The sequence below is a fragment of the Narcine bancroftii genome, chromosome 2 (genome assembly GCF_036971445.1).
Source record: "Narcine bancroftii isolate sNarBan1 chromosome 2, sNarBan1.hap1, whole genome shotgun sequence".
Classification (NCBI taxonomy): Eukaryota; Metazoa; Chordata; class Chondrichthyes; order Torpediniformes; family Narcinidae; genus Narcine; species Narcine bancroftii.
Window position 1 is genome coordinate 44381962 of NC_091470.1, and position 22741 is coordinate 44404702.

General features: G+C 40.0%; 1 protein-coding gene across 2 annotated transcripts in view; it reads left to right on the forward strand.

Moving 5' to 3' along the window:
- The first annotated feature begins 568 nt into the window (after positions 1-568).
- LOC138753460 (exocyst complex component 3-like) overlaps positions 569-22741 on the forward strand; it is a 36539-nt gene continuing 14366 nt past the window's right edge. Inside the window, exons 1-7 of one of the 2 annotated variants that reach the window (XM_069916475.1) lie at positions 574-993; positions 3687-4078; positions 6542-7196; positions 13041-13158; positions 14512-14640; positions 17759-17859; positions 19755-19841. In XM_069916475.1, the coding sequence (XP_069772576.1) occupies positions 3697-4078; positions 6542-7196; positions 13041-13158; positions 14512-14640; positions 17759-17859; positions 19755-19841 (1472 nt within the window). In that variant the 5' untranslated portion in view covers positions 574-993; positions 3687-3696. Of the gene's footprint in view, positions 994-3686; positions 4079-6541; positions 7197-13040; positions 13159-14511; positions 14641-17758; positions 17860-19754; positions 19842-22741 lie in introns of both variants that reach the window. The other variant, XM_069916476.1, reaches the window with a different exon arrangement.

The following is a 22741-nucleotide window of genomic DNA, read 5'->3' on the forward strand; positions in this document are numbered from 1 at the left end:
TTGCAAGATCCCTGTGTTGGTCGCTCGCACTGACCCGGACTCGAACTGGGGGGTAGGCTTGTGGCATGACAGTCTTTATGGGGAAGAAAGGGGAGGAGTCATGAGCTGGCCAGTGAGAGCAGGGTCAACCAGGAAAGGTCATGTTGTTTACCTATAACGAACATGTATAATAGTGATTTCACCACAGTTCACCTCCAGCCCTTTCTGCTGAAGTATGTGATGCCATGCCCTGCCAAAATAGTTGAGCAATGCAGCATTTAGTGCCATGCACTAAACTATCTAGGTTTGTATCTCCTTCCTGCGACCAGATGGGTTTCTGCCACATGTTCTGATTTCCACCCAGAGATATAATCGGCTGCTGTAAATGAATTAGATACTGATTAAAGGATGAACCAAAACACCCGTGGATTGCGAAGTTGTGTGAAGCGTGGGTGTATGGGTGAGAGAGAGAGAGAGAGAGAGAGAGAGAGAGAGAGACGAGTATTATTCTTCCATTTAAACAGTAAAATAGTTTGATCTGACCTCGGAGGCTAATTTCAAGGCGATCTGACCTGCCAAGTGCATAACTAAGCAAATTCTTGCTAACTAAAACATAACTTTTGTCTCGATCTGCATCGTGACCTTAAATGCTTCACGCGGGTCGCATTCCCACTCCATGGTGGTTAAAGTGAAATGAGAAGGTCCGGTGGGCAAGTAAAAGTGAAAGTGAAAGGTCTGCTGCTTCGTCAGCTCATGAAGCTGTTCAAAAAGTGCCCATACTGTAGGTACCAGTGTTCCCGTTCTATTTTCCCAGGCAAATAGAATTCACCGACTCAGAGTGGCACCTGAACTCGCAGACAGGACTCTGATTGCCACCTGGGTTTCAGAAGTGGCTCTGAATGCCACCCCTGGAGGTGGCCTCTCTTCTCAGCTCGGACCTTCCAGGAACCAGCTCACTCCAGCTTCAAGTGGATCAAATCACAGCCGTCCCGGTGGTCGATCCGGACTGAAACAGTAAGTAAGGTGACAATTAAACCAGGAAGTATCCAAACCAAAAGCTCTTACGGAGAGCTTTAGGTAGATTTGGAGCTGTGCTGGAGAAACTCAGCAGGTCAAACTGTGTACTTTATATAGTAAAGATAAAGCTACAGAACGAACGTTTGAGCCCTTCATCAAGGTTCTTTATTCATCACGGTGGTTGCAGACTTTCCTGCTTTACTCCTCTTCATTCACATCAGGTCTTGTGTGTACCAGGGCCCAAATGTCAATCTGAGTGACTTTGTTTTCTTTAAAAGCTGTTATATTTACTTTAAAAAAACAAGAAAATGTGGTCATGAGATCCAGATTATCATTTGTAATGCTCACCAATTATAATTCTTAATCATACTTTGTTATTGCAGCCTTCAAACTATGCAGAGTTGCCATGTGTAAGTGCAGGTCAATATTGCGAGAGATTTTCAAAATAGATGACAGAGATTTAGAACTACTTTAACTGAAAGCATCTCAATAATAGTAGAAAATTCTAGACCAAACAGAGGAAAAAAAAAGGTATTAACAGCTGACAATTCTCAGGATCATAAAGTTCATGGTGCATTGGAAAGCAGCCAGTGAAATGAAAGAAACAAGTATAGGCCCGTGAGCCTGATGCCTGGGCTTAGGTAGACACGAGAAACCACTGAAGTAGCAACAGGACAATTTAAAAATGAAAAGATAATCAAACTCAGTCCTTGTCGTTCATGAAAGGGAAATCACATTTAATCATTTTAGAGATCTTGATAACTGGTGGAATGTATAGGATGCAGATCAAACCTGGGGGAGGTTGCATTTTTAGAAAATTGGCCGTATCGCAATTTTCCATAACACAAAGTTATTGCTTCTGTATACGGTCTATGGTATTTATTTAGTTTTTTTTTCCACACACGTTCCACAAAAGCAAATCTTTTTGGGTTGTGTTTTGAATTTTCTATCTGAGTGGATTTCTAGAACACAAATGAATGCTGTAACACAGGGATAGTCTGCGTAGTGCCTCTGGATTTCCAAAAGGCATTCAATAATGTATAATAACCATCTTTATAGGTCAAAGATTTATACCACGTGTTAGATTAAAGTAGATAGAAGCTACGCTACCATACAAACAGAGGGTCAAGTAAGATGGGTCATCCAATACTGGAAATAGTGGATCTGGTGCTGGAATTAATTAGATATCTCCTTCTCTATCACATTTCCACTGGTTTTGATTAATTGGTACCTCCCCAAATGTTAATTCACATTTACCTTTGAAAACTTTCTAACAGCTTTAACTCCATATTTCATGCTCAGCAACCTGTAATTACTTATTACATTCCTCTATCCCTATTGTTAAATGACTGTACCACCCCCAGAAAGCTTTCAGTTTCCAGCACCAAAGAGGAATGAAGACCAATGATCAGAGTTTCTGCAGTTGCTTCCCTTGAATCTTTTAAAGGCAGCCGATTTATCCACTCATAGATCTGATGCATTTCTGAGATGTGGCGCATTTCTGAGATGTGGCGCATTTCTGAGATGTGGCGCATTTCTGAGATGTGGCGCATTTCTGAGATGTGGCGCATTTCTGAGATGTGGCGCATTTCTGAGATGTGGCGCATTTCTGAGTGCATCTCTGTGCATCTTTTTTAATACTTCACATTCTTCCTCCTTCATGTTGATATCTGCCTTTATAAATACCGATAGAAACCATTCATTTAGAAGCACTCCCATGTTTCCACCTCCATGATCAGATCAGCTTTTAGGGTTTCTATGAAGCCACCTCTTTCCCTTTAGATAAAAAAAAGAGACCAAATTAGTTTTGCTGGATTTTAACAGTCAGTATTTTTCTCATTTATACTTTGTACCTTTGTAATTTCCTTGTTAGATTTCCCCACATTCTGCTCTACCATCTGCAGTATGGAACTCTTCATGGTTGCGATAGCACTTGTATGATCTATCCACTTTCTCGCCTTCTCCTGTTCTTCCATATCCATGAGGTTTTAGATTCAGAATTTCTCTGTGTTGGGCAATTTTGCCCTGGATCCCTACTAACTGTCTCTTGAACACCTCCCTCTGACTTGATGTAAATTTACTTCCAAGTGGCAGTCTGCTTTTCTGAATCTTATCCGGGTGCAACAAATGTGGCCTTCAATAAGGAGTTTAAAAGTTTTAAATTGAACTCTCTTTGATATAATATGATATACTGACCTGTACATTTAGTTGGTTTTGTCTACTTACAAAAGTTGGTTGCATTCCTATTTAGCTCTCTCCATTTAAAATAATTTTGCTAGATTTGGAGAAGTAAATTGATTGAAAGGCTAGTAACAAAATGAACATACTTGATAATCACAAATATTAAAAAAATGTAACAGTAAGTGCTTGCTGCACTCACTAAAGAAGTCACATTGATTGAGCTTGCTTGCAACTGATCTAGATTGCCAGATCTCAGGGTTTTGAATCCATTTCCAAATGACCATTTTTCATCAAAGCAACTTTTCTTATGGTAAGGTGTTTTGTTCAAACATACAGTAATGGCATTTAATATTTTTTTCTGAATGGTGAAGATACATCACATATATTTAATAATTACTTTATTTTAACCATATAACCACTTACAGCACAGAACAGGCCAGTTCGGCCCGACTAGTTTTATTTTCTTAAGTAGAGAAAATATTGGGTTTTTTTTTTGCTTATTTTTAAAGGTACTTCAGAATGTCAAATACAGAAAAGATGATAAATGAAAATTTACACAGTGTCAAGGATGGCCAAGGCCAGGCTGCCTGTAGTACTTTGGAAATTAAAGATGGAACAAATAAAGTAAAGCAGAGCTTCATCAAAAATCACAAGCAACTATCAGAAAAAAACAGTAATTCAGAAGTAAAGGTGCCTGAAACAAATCCAAAATCTGGAAAAATTGGAAACATTTTCCGATTAAGTAAAAGAAAATTAAGTTTCCCACCTCCAAAATGTTCTGACAAGGATGAAACAAAGGCTGAAAGCTCAGCAAATAACTCAAAAATGGGGATCAGAGAAGAGGAAAAAGTGCATGTTGCATTGGAAGACCAAGTTGAGAACACAAAGTCATCGTTGTCAGGTAAAGAATATGGACATTAATTAGGGGGTCATACCCACTGAAGTTTCATGTTCTTTGCAAAGTAACATCTGTACTAACTCTCAAATTAGACGTTTTTATTGTATTTGATGTTCAAACCAATTCTAAATTGTGACCACCTGAAAGTAAGCTTAATTTTATTTTTGTAATTGAAATAAAGTTTGCTATGGAGCCAATAGGATTTGCTACTCTGTCTACACCTTCCTCCCTGCCCCCTTGCCCCTCCCGCCACTAGGCTCATGGGTTTGGTTTTCACATCATCATGTTAATAAGACAGACCTGTAGGATTCATGTAATTGCCCTGTTTGTTTAACCAAATTCCATCTCCATCGATTAACCCTGTGGCTTTTCTTGATTTTACCACAAGGGCTGGCAGGTTGCTTCCAAAAATAAGCACTCTTCAAATATTTGAGGAATAAATTCCTCTGGCTGCATTTCACATGATTAGCCATTTCAATTTTCTATTGGCTTCAATATAGGAATTATTTGGAAGTTATGTTAGAGACCCAGTGCTACATATATTATTTATCACAGACAAAATGCATTTGGAAAATGTAGTTAAAACACACTGAAGTTCTGGAGGAACTCAGCCAGTCTCACAGCATCCATAGGAGGTACTGACTTTTCAGGCCTGAGCCCTTCTTCAAGGTATAAGCAAAGAACAGGAACGCATCAGAATAAAGACTAAAGGTGGGGGAGGAGTCAAACCAACAAAAATGTTAATTGGATATTATAAGAGGAAAGGTGAGAATTGACTTTGGCTCTGAAAGGAAACAGAGGAAAAAGAGAAGAAAGAGAGGGAAAGAGGCTGGGGGAAAGGTGACGGGGAGAAGAAGAAAGGAGATGGGGGTTTAACATGTTAATGCCATCCAGTTGGATGATGTCCAGACAGAAGATGAGGTGTTGTTCCTCCAATTTGTGGGTGGTCTCAGAGACTGGCAGTGCATGAGACCATGAACAGACATGTTAGCAAAGGAATGGGATGGGGAATTGAAAGGGTTGGCCATTGGGAGATCCACATTATTGCGGTGGATAGAGCGGAGATGCTCATCAATGCAATCTCCCAGTCTGTGTCCAGTCTCTCTGATATAAAGGAGACTACAACAAGAGCACCAGATGCAGTAGGTGTCCCTTGTACATTCACAAGTGAAATGTTTAGGGTAAGTGTCGGAATATCATGTTTTCTGTCCTCCTTCCCAAAGGAAATGGACATGTGATTTGGTTTCACACCGGAGCTGTAATTTGAATTCAGGAGGGTGGGAGGAAACCACAGAACCTGGAGGAAACCCACAGAGGTTATGGTGAGAATGTACAGACTCATTACAGACAGTGCTGGATTCACCCTGTGTCTTGGTGCTGTAGTTGCCCAGGAAAGTAAGCTGTGAAAAGGACACAAGGAAGGAACAAAGGATATTGATAATTAAAGGAAGTGGACAAAATTCTGACAAATAAAATATAAGAAAATATAACATTGATTGTTTTGGCTGGAAATATTAAATATATAATCTAAACTCATTCTGAGAGCGCCAAGGGAGAAATTGTAGAGTTCTAAGATGCCAAGGGATCAGGGTGTCAAAGCTTTTTGCAAAAAACTAATATTCCAATAAGGCAAGTTATTAGGAAAGGTCATCAGATGCTATTATTTATAGCTGGGAAATATAAGTCAGAAGTAAGGAAATACTGTGCACAATATTAGTTTTGTTATTTAAGGAAGGATGTTAGTGCACTGCAAACATTTAAGAGAAGGTTGCTAGACTAATACCTGCATGTTTTAGAGAGCTATGCTTGCATCCAGTAGAGTTTAGAAGAATGACAGGGAACTGGATTGAAAAAAGATTGTGATAGGCTGGATTTGGAGAAGTTGTTTGCTATTGCAAGTTAATTTAGAAATTAGGGGGTCACTCCTTAAAAATAAGATATCTACCTTTTAAAACTAATGAAGTGAATTTGTCCACCCTCAAGATCTTTGGAACTGTGTTCTTCAAAAGGCAGTGGAAACACAATCCTTGCTATTTTTAAGACCCAGGTAGACAGAAACTTGATAAGCTAGGGGCAATAATTAAGGGGCCAAATAGCCTATACCTGCTTCTAATTCACGTTTGTCTGAATCAGAAGAAGTCACTTGAACTGAGAAGAAGCTAAAAAATTTGCATACTATTTCCACCTTAAAATCTCATTAAGTCTGAAAGCTTATCCTGTTAGGGAAAGCTATATCACTGCAAAACAATTCATCTGTCATGAAAATATTTTTTTCTCTGTATATTGTATTGCAAAGATTAGAAATCCTTTTACCTTTAAATAAGTGTTAAACTTGCATCACGTTGTATGTATAAATATTCTGAAACCCAATGGAAAGATAAAAGACAGGAAAAGGAAAGTTAACTAAATACTATATAGAATATAGTTCTTTCAAACTACATACTCATTATGTTTATTTGTTTGCAGTAATGGAAATAAACCAGTTAATAACAAAAAAGAAATTATTGGAAGCAAATGAAAACATAAATAAATTGGAAAAAGAGTTGCTCAGTGAGAGAAAGCCTGCAAAAGATGAAGAGCTCTATCAACAATATATGGTAAAAGTTCGAGATCTCAACCTGCTCTGTGATGCTCTTGCTGAGCAAATGATGACCATAATTGCCAATTCGCTCACCATCTCTACAGGAAATAGCAGTTATTTGTGTTCAGCCATAAAAGTAATTGAACTGGAGGAAGCAACAGATAAAAAATGGCAAGAAAAAACAAATCACTCTGATGTTGAAAGTTTCAGAAGATCCCGAAAGTGGCAAGAATTGTGGAGAGAAACAGTAATCAAAAGTGTAAGGGAAAGGATAGCTAATGTACCCTTAATTACAAAGGAGCAGAAGGGTTCATGGATGGCACAGCATTTATCAGGCCTTCAACAAATAATTGTTGAGGACCTGAAAATTGTCAAGAACTTTATACAAACATGTTATCCAGCAAGTTACAATATTTTTAACATGTATGTAAAATGCTATCACCAAACTGTAACTTCTCACTTGGAATGCATCCAACAAAAACAGCTTGAATCAAGGGATCTTTATTTGCTACTCAACTGGATTATTCACACCTACAAAAGGTATCTTAACCACTAATTAATTTTGGTTTATATTGTTTAGAGATTGTTATGAAGAAATTTCCATCAGCAGGAAAGAGACGTTGCTCACACCTGACCATGCCAAAATCTGGCAATCACTATGGGTGAGAACGCCCCTATTCTGACAACTGTTGTGACAAGGCATCTGTTTCAGGGGATCTCTGCTGTCCAGTAATGATATTATCAAACTGGCTAAGCAGCCAATCACATTAAATGATTCTCACAGCCAGGAATCCAGGTGGTATTTTACTTGACTTTTAAAACATTATTGAAGTTGCAAAATAAATAATTACATGATATTTTAATTACATTAAATAATTTTATATGATAAAATTGTAAGCTTAAATAACAAGCATTAAAGTGAGGTTTTAGTATACCACCCTATGTTACAAGTGGCCAAACTATGGTCCAAAGCCCAACTGCAGCCCTTTGCCCATTAAGTGTCCTGTTAGAAAAGTCTCTAACAATAAATTGCACTATATGTACATTGCTTCATAGTTTCAGTGCAAGATGCCACTGCCATTTTCAACAACTACTAAACAACAATGAAAACATTTACCTTCGTTGTAAAAAAAAGTTTGCATTAGTTAAAAAAAATTGGTCTTAAAACATCATTTTTATTGCAGTGTAACTGTTTGAAACCTGTTGAGCTTTAATATTGTTTGACCCATGACTCCTTATATTTTTCTGTATGTGGCCTGCAACCACAAAGGTTTGGCCACCTCTGCCCTATGCATTTTTAAATATTCATGCAAGGAAATTACAGACATACATTATTAGTTTATTGGAACAAATTATTAGTAAAATAATAATTTTGGATTAGTGAGCCATTAAAATTTCATTTAGATTAAAATTTTCAAAATGCTCAAAATTAAGTAACCTCAGTCTGATGGCTACAGGCAGCGTAACCCACCCCGACTGGGCCACTCTGAGCAGCATCAGGACTTGCATGTCAAGCTACACCTACTGGAAAATCAAAGAATTCTGCCTATTGTCCATAGTATTGTGGCAGAATAAAGATTGATTTATGACTGCATATTCCAAGCCCTAGTGATCTATACAACATTGCCTTCCTCTTTTCTATTTTTTTATTGTGGTAAATTTCAGTTCAATCAAACTGGGTCAGCAGCTGAAATTACTGTCATTTACTGTCAGGATCAACAATACACAATTTTTAGTCAACTTAAATATTAAATGGAATGCTATATTAAGATTCAAATATGCACAGGGCTAATATTGAAGGTGGAATAAAGAAAGTTTAAAAAATACATTTTCTTAAATCCATCATAGTTTGAAATAATTATCCAAGGAAACTTCAATCCACATAAAATTCTTTATATAAGAAATTTTGCTAAACAGCAATTATGGTTTTGTTTACTGCTTTAAAAAAAAAATCAGTACATTTAATATTTTCAATTAAATTTTTAAAATTTAAACATACAGCAAGGTAACAGGCCATTTCAGCCCACGAGCCCGTGCTGCCAAATATACCCAATTCACCTACACCCTGGTACATTATGAACGGTGGGTGGAAACTGGAGCCCCTGGGGAAAACCCACACAGACACAGAAAGAATGTACCAATTCCTTGCTGACAGCGCAGGATTTGAACCCAGACCCTAATTGGCTGGCGTTGTAACAACGTTGAGCTAGCCACTACACTAACCAGGCCGCTCAATAAAGTTTTCCAGAAGTTGTACAGTGGGAATTAACATCTGTGAAACATTTGTCAATTCATTGATTAGAACATAGCACAGTACAGGCCCTTCAGCCCATAATGTTGTGTCGACATTAAAACCTATTCCACAACAATCAAATGTTTCCCTTCCTCACACTCATAACCATCTATTTTTCTGACATCCGTATGCCTATGTAAGAGTCTTTTGAAAGTCCCTGTTGTACACAGCAGCATTGCATTCCAGGCACCCATTCTCTGTGGGGGAAAAAAACTTAACCTTTGACATTTCTCCTAAATTTTCCTCTGCCACTCACCTTAAACAGATGCCCTCTAACAGTGGGTATTGTTGCCACATGAAAAAGGTGCCAGTTGTCTACCCTATCTAAACCCCTCATGTACCTCTATTAATCACATCTTTGTCGATCCAAAAAGCCGTAGCTCGGTCAAGCTTACTTCATAGCATTTTCTTGTTCTCCAATCCAGGCCAGGCCTCTTCCTGGTAAATCTCCTTTGCACCTGCACCTTCTCTAAAGCATGATTGCTGGAGGTTGTGCTGGTACAAGATTGCCCATGGGTGCACCTTGTGAAGGAGCAGAGAATTGTAACAACTTCTGGATTTCAGTATTTAACTGATGTCCCACAGTGTAACGTAGTTGGGAGGGGGAGGGGAAGAAACAGTGGCTAGCAATTTCCATAGCATCCTTGAGGACCACAGGTAATTTCATAATGTTTTGAACCAAGCAACCTACTCTTGAGATATTTCCCTTGCATGGAATCTGGCAACCAACGTGGACACAGCAAACTCCAACAAATCATAATCTGAGCAATGTGCATTGGTCAAGCACTCTGCATAATTCCTTAGATGTCCTTTTGAATATTACAATGGGATCATTTACTGGAGGGGGCATATGTGGCATTGGTTTAATGATTCATCCAATAGATACCTTTATACTGAAGTACTAGCTTGAGGTTACTGAGCTCTTTCCATTCACATACCACCTTGAGTAATCTAAAGTCAAATGTGTATTTCAGTGGAGTAAAGGGAATTATCTGTATAGTGGTACAAGAGAGGAACTGGCCAAAGTAGATTGGAAGGGGGCACTAGTAGGGAAGTTGGCAATGCAGCAATGAATGCAGTTTTTGCAAGAAATGAGGAAGGTGCAAGATAAATACATACTATAAAGGAGGAAATATTCAAATGGAAATATGTCACAACCATGGCTGACTAGGGAAGTCAAAGCCAATGTGAAAGCAAAAGAGAGGGCAGACAAGGAAGCAAAAGTTTGTGGAAAGATGGAGGATTGAGAAGTTTTAAAGTTTTTACAGAAGGTAACGAACAACTCATAAGGAGGGAAAAGATGAAGTAAGAAAGTAGGTTAGCAAATAATATCAAAGAGAATTAAAAAAAGCTTCTTCAAATACATAAAGAGTAAAAGAGAGGTGAGAATAGATATAGGACAAGTAAAAAATGACGCTGGAGAAATAATAATGGGAGATAAAGAGACGACAGAGGAAATAAATTATTATTTTTCATCAATCTTCACTGTGGAAGACACTAACAGTATACCAGATGTCAAAGAGTAACAGGGAAGGGAAGTGAGTGCAATTGCTGCTATAACAAGGGAGAAGGTGCTCAGAAAGTTGAAAGGTCTAAGGGTGGATAATATTTCCAGAACAGATGGATTGTATCCTTGGATCCTGAAAGAAGAAGCAATAGAGATTGTGGAGGCATTGGTAATGATCTTTCAGGAATCAATAGGTTCTGGCATAGACCTGGAAAACCACAAATGTCATCCCACTATTCAAGAAGGGAATGAGGCAGCAGAAAGGAAATTATAGGCCAGCTAGCCTGATGACAGTAGATTGTAAAGGATGAGGTTACAGAATACTTGGAGGCACATGACAGGATAAGCCAAAGCCAGCATGGTTTCCTTAAGGGAAAATATTGTTTGACAAACCTATTGAAATTCTTTGAGGAGGTGACAAGTAAGATGGATAGGCAGATGCAGTGGATGTTGTGAATTTGGATTTTCAGAAGGCACTTGACAAGGTGACGTGCATAAAGCTACTTAATGAGAAAGGAGTTCATGGTAAAACAGGAAATATAATAGCATGGGTAGTGCATTGGCTGATTGGCAGGAAGCAGGGAGTTGGAATACAAGGATCATATTCTGTGGTGTTCCACAGAGATTGGTGTTTAGGCCAATTCTTTTTATGTTGTATATTAATGATTTGGTTTATGGAACAAATGGCTTTGTGGCCAAGTTCGCAGATGATTCAAAGGTAGGTGGAGGAGCAGTAGTGTAAAGGAAACATGGAGGCTGCATAAGGACTTAGATTAGAAGAATGGGTGGAGAAATGGCAAATGAAATATGTCTTAAAGTGTTTGATCGTGCACTTAGAAAAAAATAAACAAGCAGACTATTTTTTAAATGGGGATAAATTTGAAAATACCCAGATGCAAAGAGACCTGGGAGCCCTCGTGCAGGATAGCCTGAAGGTAAACTTGCAAGTTGAGACAGAGAAGAAGTCAAATGCAATGCTGGCATTCATTCCAAAAGGGATAGAATATAAGAGCAGAGATGTGATGTTGAAGCTTTATACGGGACTGGTGAGACCTCACTTGGAGTATTGTGAGCAGTTTTGGGCTCCTCATTTCAGAAAAGATATGCTGACACTGGAGTGGGTTCAAAGGAGGTTCACTAGGATGATTCCAGGAATGAAAGGGTTATCATATGAGGGGCATTTGACAACTGTTGGCTGTATTTGTTGGAATTTAGGAGAATGAGGGGGGATCTCATTGAAATATTTTGAATGTTGAATGTCATGGACAGGATATAAAAAGGTTGTTTCCCATGGTGGGAGAGTCTAGGACAAGAGGGCACAACTTCAGGATTGAAGGGTGTTTGCTTGGAATCACTATGCGTAGACATTTCTTCAGCTAGAGGGTGGTAAATCTGTGGAATTTGTTGCCACAAGCGGTTGTAGAGGCCTGGCCCTTGGGTGTATTTCAGACAGTGTTTGTTAGGTTCGTGATTTGCCAGGGCATCAAAGGAAATGGGGAGAAGGCCAGGCAGTAGGGCTCAGTGAGAAAATGGATTCATTTAAGATTAAATGACTGCTCCTATGTCTTATGCTCCTCTGGTCTTAATTTAGCTTGAATCACATATAATACTGTCATCATTAATCTTGCAGAAGTAATACGAGCGTAAATCATTCTTCCTCTGGCTGAAAACAGTGCAACATGATGTGGCTCAGATTATTATAATTGTAACAAAATTATTATCGTTAGTCTACAACATCCAATTACAGGAAACCCAAAGTAAAAATTCAAAATTCTGGGAATATTCAGCAAATCAGTAGAGAAACCGTAATCAGTGTTAACATTTAAAGTTATTGGTCTTCCATCAGAACATTATCAGACAGGATATTACAAGGGAGAGAAAGCAGTAAATTTGTATAATCTTAAATGAATCTTCCCCAAAGTCTCATTGCCATAAAAACGTAAACTTGCATTCTTGCAGATTCAATAAATTTACTTTACAATATAATGCCGATTTATATTTTTCCATATCAATTATAGCTTTCATGTGCACAATATTCATGTCAATTCTTTCTATTAATTTTTCCTCATTGGATGACCACATTCTACCTTTTACTTCATTATCCACAATTCTGAATCAACACTAATTTCACACTCAATATTCATGATGCAAAACCAGGCAATGTTCACAATTGTTAAAATAATAAATAAGAATAACCTCAACAAGTTCCAAAGTCGTTTCAACCAAATGAACATGTTTTAAAGTTGTAATTTGTTTTTCAGTTAACCATCTCTGGTGCCAGATTATCAGTGCTGTCATGGTGGCATTTTATTAATTATTTAATGTTATTGTACACATAGTACGACAGTAATAGTACATTAGTAATGGAACTACCAGAGTTATTTTACAAAATCAGAATACTGCAGATGCTAGAAACAAAAAAAATCTCAAAATTCTGGAAATGTTCAGGTCAGATAATGAGCAGAAACTGACATTTAAGTGCTGTAATTATTGAGCTGTGATCTTCACATGGATCACAGTACTTCACTATTATACTACATTAATTGTAATAATTAAGTGTCTGAAATATACTACTTTGTTTCAGTGAGAATGTTATGAGCCATCCTGATCTTTCACCAGAAGTGAATGTGGAGGAACTTGGTCCATTGTTAGACCAAAAGATTATCATGAATGTTATGGACAAGTACATTGAGACTCTGAAGGTATGAAATAAATGATGAACAGCATCTTTAAACTGATCTAATTGAACTATAGACTATAACTGAATAAAATCAAAAGGTACAGAAAGATCAATACATTTTTGGTTGAGATCCTTTCACATTTGGCATAACAACATCCACATCTTGGTTGCAGCCTAATTCACAGAAAGATTTGTTCTCAGATCCAATCCTTCACTTAGATGACACCACACAATTTCCTTTCAGATAATTACCCTGAATCCAAAGGAGAGTTTGCTGGTTCAATAAATAAATGGGGCAAGAATCATTTGGTCTCACTGTGATTGGATTTGGGAAAAACTAATAATATGGTCTTTAAGAGGAATTTTGTGTTTTTGGAAGAGGCATTGTCAATCAGCCTGCTCAGTCTCTATTATGTCTCAATTGATCAAAGTATGAATACCATTAACACTTTCTGAAGAGTTAGTCTCAGAGTAGGGTTATGAAATTAACATGGCACGGAGATTAGTACAGCATGTAGCAGGCCCTTCAACCTAACATGAAAGGAACATGACTACACAATCTGAGCCAGGCTGTTCTGGAGAGAACCTAACATAAAAGTAAGGGGTGTGATGTTTCTTTTATTACAATAAAGAAACTTAGGTTCTTTTTTAAACAACTAGATTTATTAACTAAAGTAAACAGTACTAAGACAGAACACACACAGACCAGACCTCATGGAGGCTTCCATCGAGATGCAACATTCACCAGATGCCACACACTCCATCTCCAACTCCTCCTGTTGGTAGCACTCTATCACTACAAGGGGGTGCTGTTTTAATTCATAATTTCCATCAAAGATTGACAGATTTTTGTTATCCAAGAGAAATGGGGACAAGTATAACAATTGTGTATTTTAATATGCAAATCATAATGTTTAAGTAAAATACCTTGCACCATCTTCTATCAATTCATATTTGCCAGTTGCTTCACCAATTAATTTACTTCAATACATTTTTTCTCCGTTTCATTGCTAATTTTCAAGCCTCTTTTCTTCGTGTAGAAACTTGCTTCTCAAGTGTCTGGATTCTGTAACATTTCAGTGAACTGCATAGGGTGTGCACAATTAAGATAATGAGAGATATGAATGTATACTCTAGCAATGCACGGGCACATCATTCACCTCAACAATCCAATTTAAAACATGTCAAATGAATTAGAAAGGAATTATGTGGATTTTCTCAATATCAGTCAAAAAAATTGCTGACATTAAATTTTAGAATTGTGTTTGGTGCAGACATCATTGGTTGCAAGGGGGGTTCCTCTCTTGTACCATTCTACATTCATGGGAAATAATTATAAAATTTTTAATAAAACTCCTGTACTTTTGAAATGCAGTTAACAATTCCAAAGTGGATGAACAATGCACTGAAGGTTGATGAAGAAAAGTGGTCTGAATCTGAAGGCAATGAACCAGAAATAATTATGGGTTATTATCATTCTCATGTTGTCTCTGATATAAGTAAGGTAAATATCTCAATGTTCTGAGTATTTGCATACACCGCAAAAGAAATAGCTCCTCTAGCCTCTTCAGCTATTCATGTTCTTTAGCCAGAGAGTGGTAAATCTGTGGAATTTGTTGTCACAAGCAGTTGTGGAGGCTAAGTCATTGGGTGTTTAGTGACTTCCTTCTTATTCACTTATATAATCGCTTGTAGGCTCAGTTAGGGGTTTGTCTGCGACGTGTTTTCAATAATTTCAAGTTCAGTTGTATTTAAATCCCTTACTGTTAACACGCAAAAATTGCAACCTTTTCTAATATTCATATAAAAGTTAACAAGGCCTAAACGATGAGTCCACACCATTCCAGATGGAAGGTAATGCATCTGACTTTGCCCCGGCTGCCACACTCAACCAAGCGGGCAGACTCATCGCCTTTTGCTCATGCACTCTCCAAAGGCCTGAAGTCTGCCACTCCTCAGTCGAAAAGGAGGCCCAGGCCATCATGGAGGCAGTATACCACTGAAGGCGATTCAACCTCCTCACAGACGAGCAGGCAGTCACCTTTATGTCAATAATAAGCAAAGGAGCAAAATAAAAAATGATAAAATCCTCAGATGGAGAATTGAATTGCCCACCTAGAATTATGATATCCTATACCATCCTGGCAAACTTAACAAGCCGTCAGTTGCCCTATCCCACAAGACGTGCCAGTAACCAAATGAATAAATTGCAGACCCTCCACAACAGCCTCTGCCACCCCGGACTAGGTTCTTCCATTTCATCAAAGCCCGGAACCTACCATACTCCACTGAGGAAGTCTGCACCAAATGCAAACCACACTTCTACTTCCCTAACAAGGTGCACCTGATCAAAACTATCTGCCCCTTTGAGCGCTTGAGCAACAACTTCAAGGGGCCTCTCCCTTCCTCAAATCTGAACATCTATTTCCTTACCATTGTTGATGAATTCTCTTGCTTCCCTTAAACCATCCCCTGCCCATACATGATCATGGCTACAGTCATCAAGTCCCTCCACAATGTCTTCACACTCTTTGGGTACAGTGACCGGGGATCATCATTCATGAGTAACAAGCTGCGGCAGTAGCTGCTGGCCAGGGGCATCCCCATGAGCAGAACCATCAGCTATAATCCCAGAGGGAATGGGCAGGTGGAAAGGGAGAATGCCACGGTCTGGAAAACCATCCTCCTGGCACTAAGATCATGGGGCCTCCCTGTTTCCCACTGGAAAGAGGTCCTCCCAGATGCTCTCCACTCTGGTTGCTCTTATGTACAGTCACTAACAATCGCCTCATGACTGCATGTTTGCCTTCCCTAGCAAGTCTACATCAGGTAACGGTCCTGCTTCAGAAGCACACTAGGCAATCTAAAGACCCTTTCATGCAAAGAAAAAGCCTGATTGATGACGTCGTCAGCCTGTGACCCATTTTCCCTCTCATCTCTTTGCTTCTATTAACCCCTCAAGGCAGGGGCAATTGGCAGCAGCAGTCAAGGCAGGGGTGGCTGGCAGGGCCATCGGGGCAGGGGGTGATTGGTGTGGGCTGCGACAGCCATGCCAGCTGTTCCAGCACCTCACCAGGCTGCTTCGGCCGTCAGGGCCGCTCTGTGCGGCTCAAAATGCGGCAGAGCAATGGCCGTCTTCTCTACCCATAATCCCCCACACAGCTGGAACTGTTCTGAGAAACACAATAGGGAAGATGGCCATTTCACTGCTGTGTATTTATGACAGGTGGTGCTATGGCACCAGTCACCCCACCTCCATCAGCTCTGGAGGGCGCTACGAGGCACTGCTCGACAAGAATGTAGTGTAGGAGCAGTCTTTTAGGGCTGCTCCGTGAAAGGTAAGTTTTATGTTTTCCCTCCATGCTTGTAGCCGGCCTCCAGGTGGAGGCCTGGCATGAAAGGCCCTTAAGGCTGACCCACTGGTCAAGAGGGTCCACATCCTCCACGCAAACCCCAGTACACCTATGTGACCTACCCTGATGGGTGCGAGGACATGGTTTCGATCTGTGATTTGGTACCATCGGGTGCCCATTCAACCACTATCGACTACCAACAGACCCTCTCCCCCACTGCCATCTTGGGGGTCCCTGAACTTGCTTCCAAACCCGCTCCACCCCCGGCAACTGTTGTCACCTATGATGCATCAGCACCACACTCCCTCCTCCCTTCACCTGTTCCTTCCCCCAGAGAACTATAACCGGTGATAACAGGCCAACCCCACAGGATGCTCAGGGCACCATGGCTGTTCCCCAACCATACCACATCATTCGCTATGGCAGAGGAGATCCCCAAAAGACTTGACCTGTAAAATAAGTACATGAGTATATATTTGCTTTCTTTTCTTTCTCATCTTAAAAAGGAGAGGTGAATGTGGTAAACCACTGTTATACTGTGATTGCCTACTCTCGGCTGGACATGTCTACCAAGACCGATCCTACCCATAACCCGTTTGCATGCTCCCCACTCTTCCTGCCATGATCAGTCAATGAAGTTGGTTGCTACTCCAGTCTATAGTCAATAAAAGCCTATCAGTTTCACAACCTCAGTCTTTTGCGGCAATTGATGGCGCATCAGAAAACTAACCTAATCACCTGACACTGATGCAGATGTAGGGTTTAGACATGACAAAAACTATTTCCAGTCCAGTTGAACCAGAAAAGTCTTTTTCATGAACATTTTGGTCTATTTTACTGCCTGGAATGACAGGCGATAAGGCAGCAGAGCTTAGGAAGCCACCACCAGGAAGCTCTCCTCCAAGTCATGTACTAACCTGATTTGGAAATACATCATCACAATCCTGTAGTGTCTTATTACAGCTGCATTATTACATGGCATTGATTGGAGAAGCAACCAACTTCCACCTACTACAGAGTAATTAAGTGAGGAGCAGTAAACCCTAGGTTTGTCAACAAAAACTTTCTGTAAATAGGGCAAGCAAACATTTGCCTGTTGTCATTTAATCTTTTTCGACCTTGTCCAGTTCAGTTCTGACGAAAGATTAGCAGCTTCCAATATTGTGATTAGACAAGTGTGACATTCCAAAAAAAAAATCATAAACGCAAATGATGGCTAATGTAACATGTCTGTTGACTCTGAATCTGAAATCCAATTTAACTTTCCAGATGATTGATGAATATACGAAAGAATCGAGCAAGATTAGTGAGGACCTTGGGGAGAAAGTTTTATGCTACTGTCTGGAAGAATTAACAAACTTTATACACTGGTAATTTTTATGTTTGCTTTAATTATGTCAATTGTAGCCTTCTTCATACCTCTCTAGCCACATTTACACCGGCGACTTTTGGTTCAGTGCAATAATAAAGTTGCTCACAAGGTGTTACTGCAAATCTGAATGATGAGAGCCAGCTCCTACTGAAACATTGTTTAGCCACTCAGCGACCCAGTATCAGGACCTATCTTACAATGAAGGATAAAAGATAAAATCCAGTAGAGGAACAGGGAGTCAAAGTATAATGTCAAAGCCTCAACTATAATCCAGTCTTCCTTTGAGAATGCTTCCCTGTTGAGAGCAGACGCAACCCAAAAGGACACATTAAAAGAGTTTAAAACTGGAATATCGACTTACCTTACTATTTTAATGTAACTCTCCCTTATTCTTTTTCTTGTTGGGAGAATAGGATCATGCACAAATGCTTTGACATAGAATTTACATCACAGAAACATGGTATTCAATCCAGGTGTTCGGACAAGCCACCCAGTCTCACCCCAATTGCATACCCCTTTCTTCCTTTCATCAAAATTGCCTCAAAAAGGCGAGAGTAAAAGTTGTCTCCAATTCCATGGAGTCATAAAGATATGCAGCACAGAAAAAAGTCCTTTGCTCCACTAACTCAGTGCTGACCATCAAACAACCATTTACACTAATCCTATATTGGTGCCTGCCACATTGACCACCGCTGATATTGCCTCCAACCGTGCATCTTGGCGCCTCACAGTTCGGCGGGCTGCAACCTCCTTTGAAGAAGACCGCAGAGCCCACCTCATTGACAAAAGACAAAGGAGGAAAAACTCAACACCAACCAACCAATTTTCCCTTGCAACCGCTGCAACCGTGCCTGCCTATCCCGCATCGGACTTTTCAGTCACCAACGAGCCTGCAGCAGACGTGGACATAGTCCTCCATAAATGCCTCACAGACAGCATTCTACCTGGATTGCACCTGAGTCTCTGGTGCCCTGAGGCAGTGACTGTACTTCCTGACCTACAGTGCTGTGCCACCCTCCAATGTAGAGATTTCTTCCAGATCCTGAGGGACATAGATCCCTTGATTGTAGACTTTTTCCCAGGATAGGGCAATCTAAATTCAGAGAGCATAGATTTAAGTTGAGAGAGAATCGATTTAAAAGGGAACAAGGAATATCTTTTTCATGAATGAGGTGGTAGGTATATGGAAAAAGCTGCCAGAGGAAGTGATGGATGTGAACACAACTGTAACATTAAAAGGCATTTACATGAATAGGAAAGTTTTAGAGGGATATGTGCCAATGGACCCAGCTTGGCTAGACCACTTGCATGGAATGGATAAGTTGTGCTGAAGGACCAGTTTCTGGGCAATAAAATTCTATGATAGATTTGATAACATTCCACAAGTACAGACAACTTCCTTAAAATTTTTTTGAATCAACTACCTGAATAAGGACCTTTATTAGATGGCAATTATATTTTCCAGAGGAAAACATTTCAGCCTTTTTCTGACAGAAATAAAGTCCCACAATCATCTTTGTAAATTACTTTACCTTCTGCAACAATTCTACTTTTCTGTATTGTTAATAGAGCTGTACACAACAATCAAGGTGTAGACAAACCCTCCGTAAAGATTTTACCTTAATTTTCTATTTTCAGATTCTGCTTCCCTGAAAAGAATGCCAGTGCTTTGTTTATATTTTTATTGCTTTGTTATTACAAAAAAAAATTGCATTTAACCAGTGATCTTTTAATATTTATAACCAGGAACTAAATGTGTGATTCTGCCTATTAAGGAATTTATTCACATTCAAATATTATCATTATAAGAATTATGTTTATTTACCCATTGGATATTGGTTGCAAGTAATTAATGTGCTAATCCCATTCTGTCTCTCCATGGTTTGAATCAAGCTATCATCAGGAAGTAAAGAAAACACAAAATTCTCCAAATCGATTGCCAATCTTGATTGTAAGCATCAATGGTTATATTGGCTTTGGGTAAGTACTACTAATAATTCATACAAATGATATAAACATTCTTTCTTTGGCTTGGCTTTGCGGACAAAGATTTATGGAGGGGTATTGTCCACGTCAGCTGCAGGCTCGTTTGTGGCTGACCAGTCCGATGCGGGACAGGCAGACACGGTTGCAGCGGCTGCAGGGGAAAATTGGTTGGTTGGGGTTGGGTGTTGGCTTTTTCCTCCTTTGTCTTTTGTCAGTAAGGTGGGCTCTGCGGTCTTCTTCAAAGGAGGTTGCTGCCTGCTGAACTGTGAGGCGGCAAGATGCACGGTTTGAGGCGATATCAGCCCACTGGCGGTGGTCAATGTTGCAGGCACCAAGAGATTTCTTTAGGCAGTCCATCCTCAACATTCATTGGAGCGACTTCATCTCCAACATCGAAGTACTCGAGATGGCAGAGGCCGACAGCATCGAATCCACGCTGCTGAAGATCAAACTGCGCTGGGTAGGTCACGTCTCCAGAATGGAGGACCATCGCCTTCCCAAGATGGTGTTATATGGCGAGCTCTCCACTGGCCACCGAGACAGAGGTGCACCAAAGAAGAGGTACAAGGACTGCCTAAAGAAAGCTCTTGGTGCCTGCCACATTGATCACCGCCAGCGGGCTGATATCGCCTCAAACCGTGCATCTTGGCACCTCACAGTTTGGCGGGCAGCAACCTCCTTTGAAGAAGACCACAGAGCCCATCTCACTGTCAAAAGACAAAGGAGGAAAAACCCAACACCCAACCCCAACCCACCAATTTTCCCTTGCATCCGTGTCTGCCTGTCCTGCATCAGACTTGTCAGCCACAAACGAGCCTGCAGCGTGGACTTTACCCCTCCATAAATCTTTGTCCGCGAAACCAAGCCAAAGAAGAAAATTATGTATTAATCATAGTTGCTGGTTGAAAATGAGCAAATCAAGGTGGCAGCTTATCAAGAAATAGGGATGGCCAATAAATGCTGACCTGACAATGACATCCTCGCCAAATAAATTTTAAAATATGACTGAATAATTGTTTTGGAATTGTAGTCACAAACAATTGTCTGAGTCCTGTCCATCCACAATGTTCCCATGTCTCATATTTTCTCTTTATTTTTAACAATCTACCGTATTCAACTTATTCCTAAATAAGAACACCAGAGGGCAGGTCTGCGCCAAACATGATGCTCAAGTTAAACTAAAACTTTTGCTTACACATGATACATATTCTTGTATTCATTGGGTCCTGTCCTTTGGAACCTTACCAGTTGTTCATGAGGATACAAGGATCTTTGTCAAGCCCCCAGCAATTTTCTCCCTTGCCTCTCTTTCTTATACAAGGGGGATTCATTTGTCATTCTCCAATCCTTTCGTACCCCTCCTGTGGCCAGGAAAGTTGCAAAGATTATCACCAATGCCACAGTATTCTCTTCATTCGGTTAATATAGTAATCTGATGTATATTACATCTGATTTTAGACACTTATCTATCCAAATGTTTTTAAGAATATCCAGCACTTCCCCTTTCTTAACTTCAACATGCTCCAGTACATCAGCCTGTTCTACACTGACCTTACATTTACCAAGGTCCATCTCCCTCATGAGCACTGAAGCAAACTATTCATTTTGGACTTGTCCAACTTCCTCTGCCTCTTGACACACGTTCCCCACTTTATCACTACGAATCCCTTCCCTCACTCTAGTCATTCATATGTAGAATGCATTAAGGCTTTCCTTAATCCTACTTGCGAAACTCTTCTTATGCCCCCTTCTTATTCTCCCAAGTCCTTTCATAAGTTCCTTCTTGGCCACCAAATCATTCTCATGTGCCCTTCCTGACTTTTGATCCTAAATTTTACACAGGGCAGTAAGGTTAGCGCAATGCTGTATAAGGGCTAGTTTTCAGGACAGGGATTCAAATCCCGAGCTGCCAGTAAGGAGTATGCATGTTCTCCCCGTGCCTGCATGGGTTTTCCCCGAGTGCGCTGGTTTCCTCCCACCCTTCAGAATATATCGGGGGTTGTAGGTCAATTGGGTGTAATTGAGTGGCATGTGTTCGTGGTCCAAAAGGGCCTGTTACTGTGGTGTATATCTAAATTTATTTTAAAAATGCTTCTTTCTTCCTCTTGACTAGCTGTTCCACCTCTCTCATCAACCATGGTTCCTTTACCCTTCCATTTTTCCCCTGTCTCAGTGGGACAAACTTATCCAGAATCCTGCATGTGGTCCCTAAACATTCTCCACATTTCTACTGTGCATTTCCCGGAAAACATCTATTCCCAATTTACTCTCTCAAGTTCCTGCCTAATCCTATTATAATTAGCGCTTCCCTATTTATGCACTTTCCTATTTTATCTACACCTATCCTTGTCCATAGCTATGCTAAAGATCAGGAGTTATGGTCATTTTGTCCAAAATGTACACCAACCATGAGGTCTGTCATCTGTCCAGATGAATAATGGAGTACTAGAGCCAGTATCCCTCTCCTCTAGTTGGTTTGTCCACATTCTGTGTCAGGAATCCTTAGACACATCTGACATATTCTGCCCATTCTGAACCTTTAGCCTGAAGGGGGTTGAGTCAAAAGTATCTTTAAGGCATGAAGAAGGGCTCAGGCCTGAAAGATTGATTATATCTTTACTTCGTATGGATCCTGTGAGACCTGCTGAGTTGCTCCACCATTTCTATGGAGAATGCCATGGCACAAATAGATATGTCTCTGACCCTGACACCTGCAAGGCAACTTACCATCTAAGACGTGGCTGCTGCAGCTTTACCCTAGTCAATCATCCCCCTTATCAGTATCCAAATCTGTATATGTCATTGAGGAGAACAGTCACAGGGGTACTGTTACAAGATCAAACCAGCAACCACAAAGAAGGCATATCACACAGGGGTAAAGATGAACAATTACT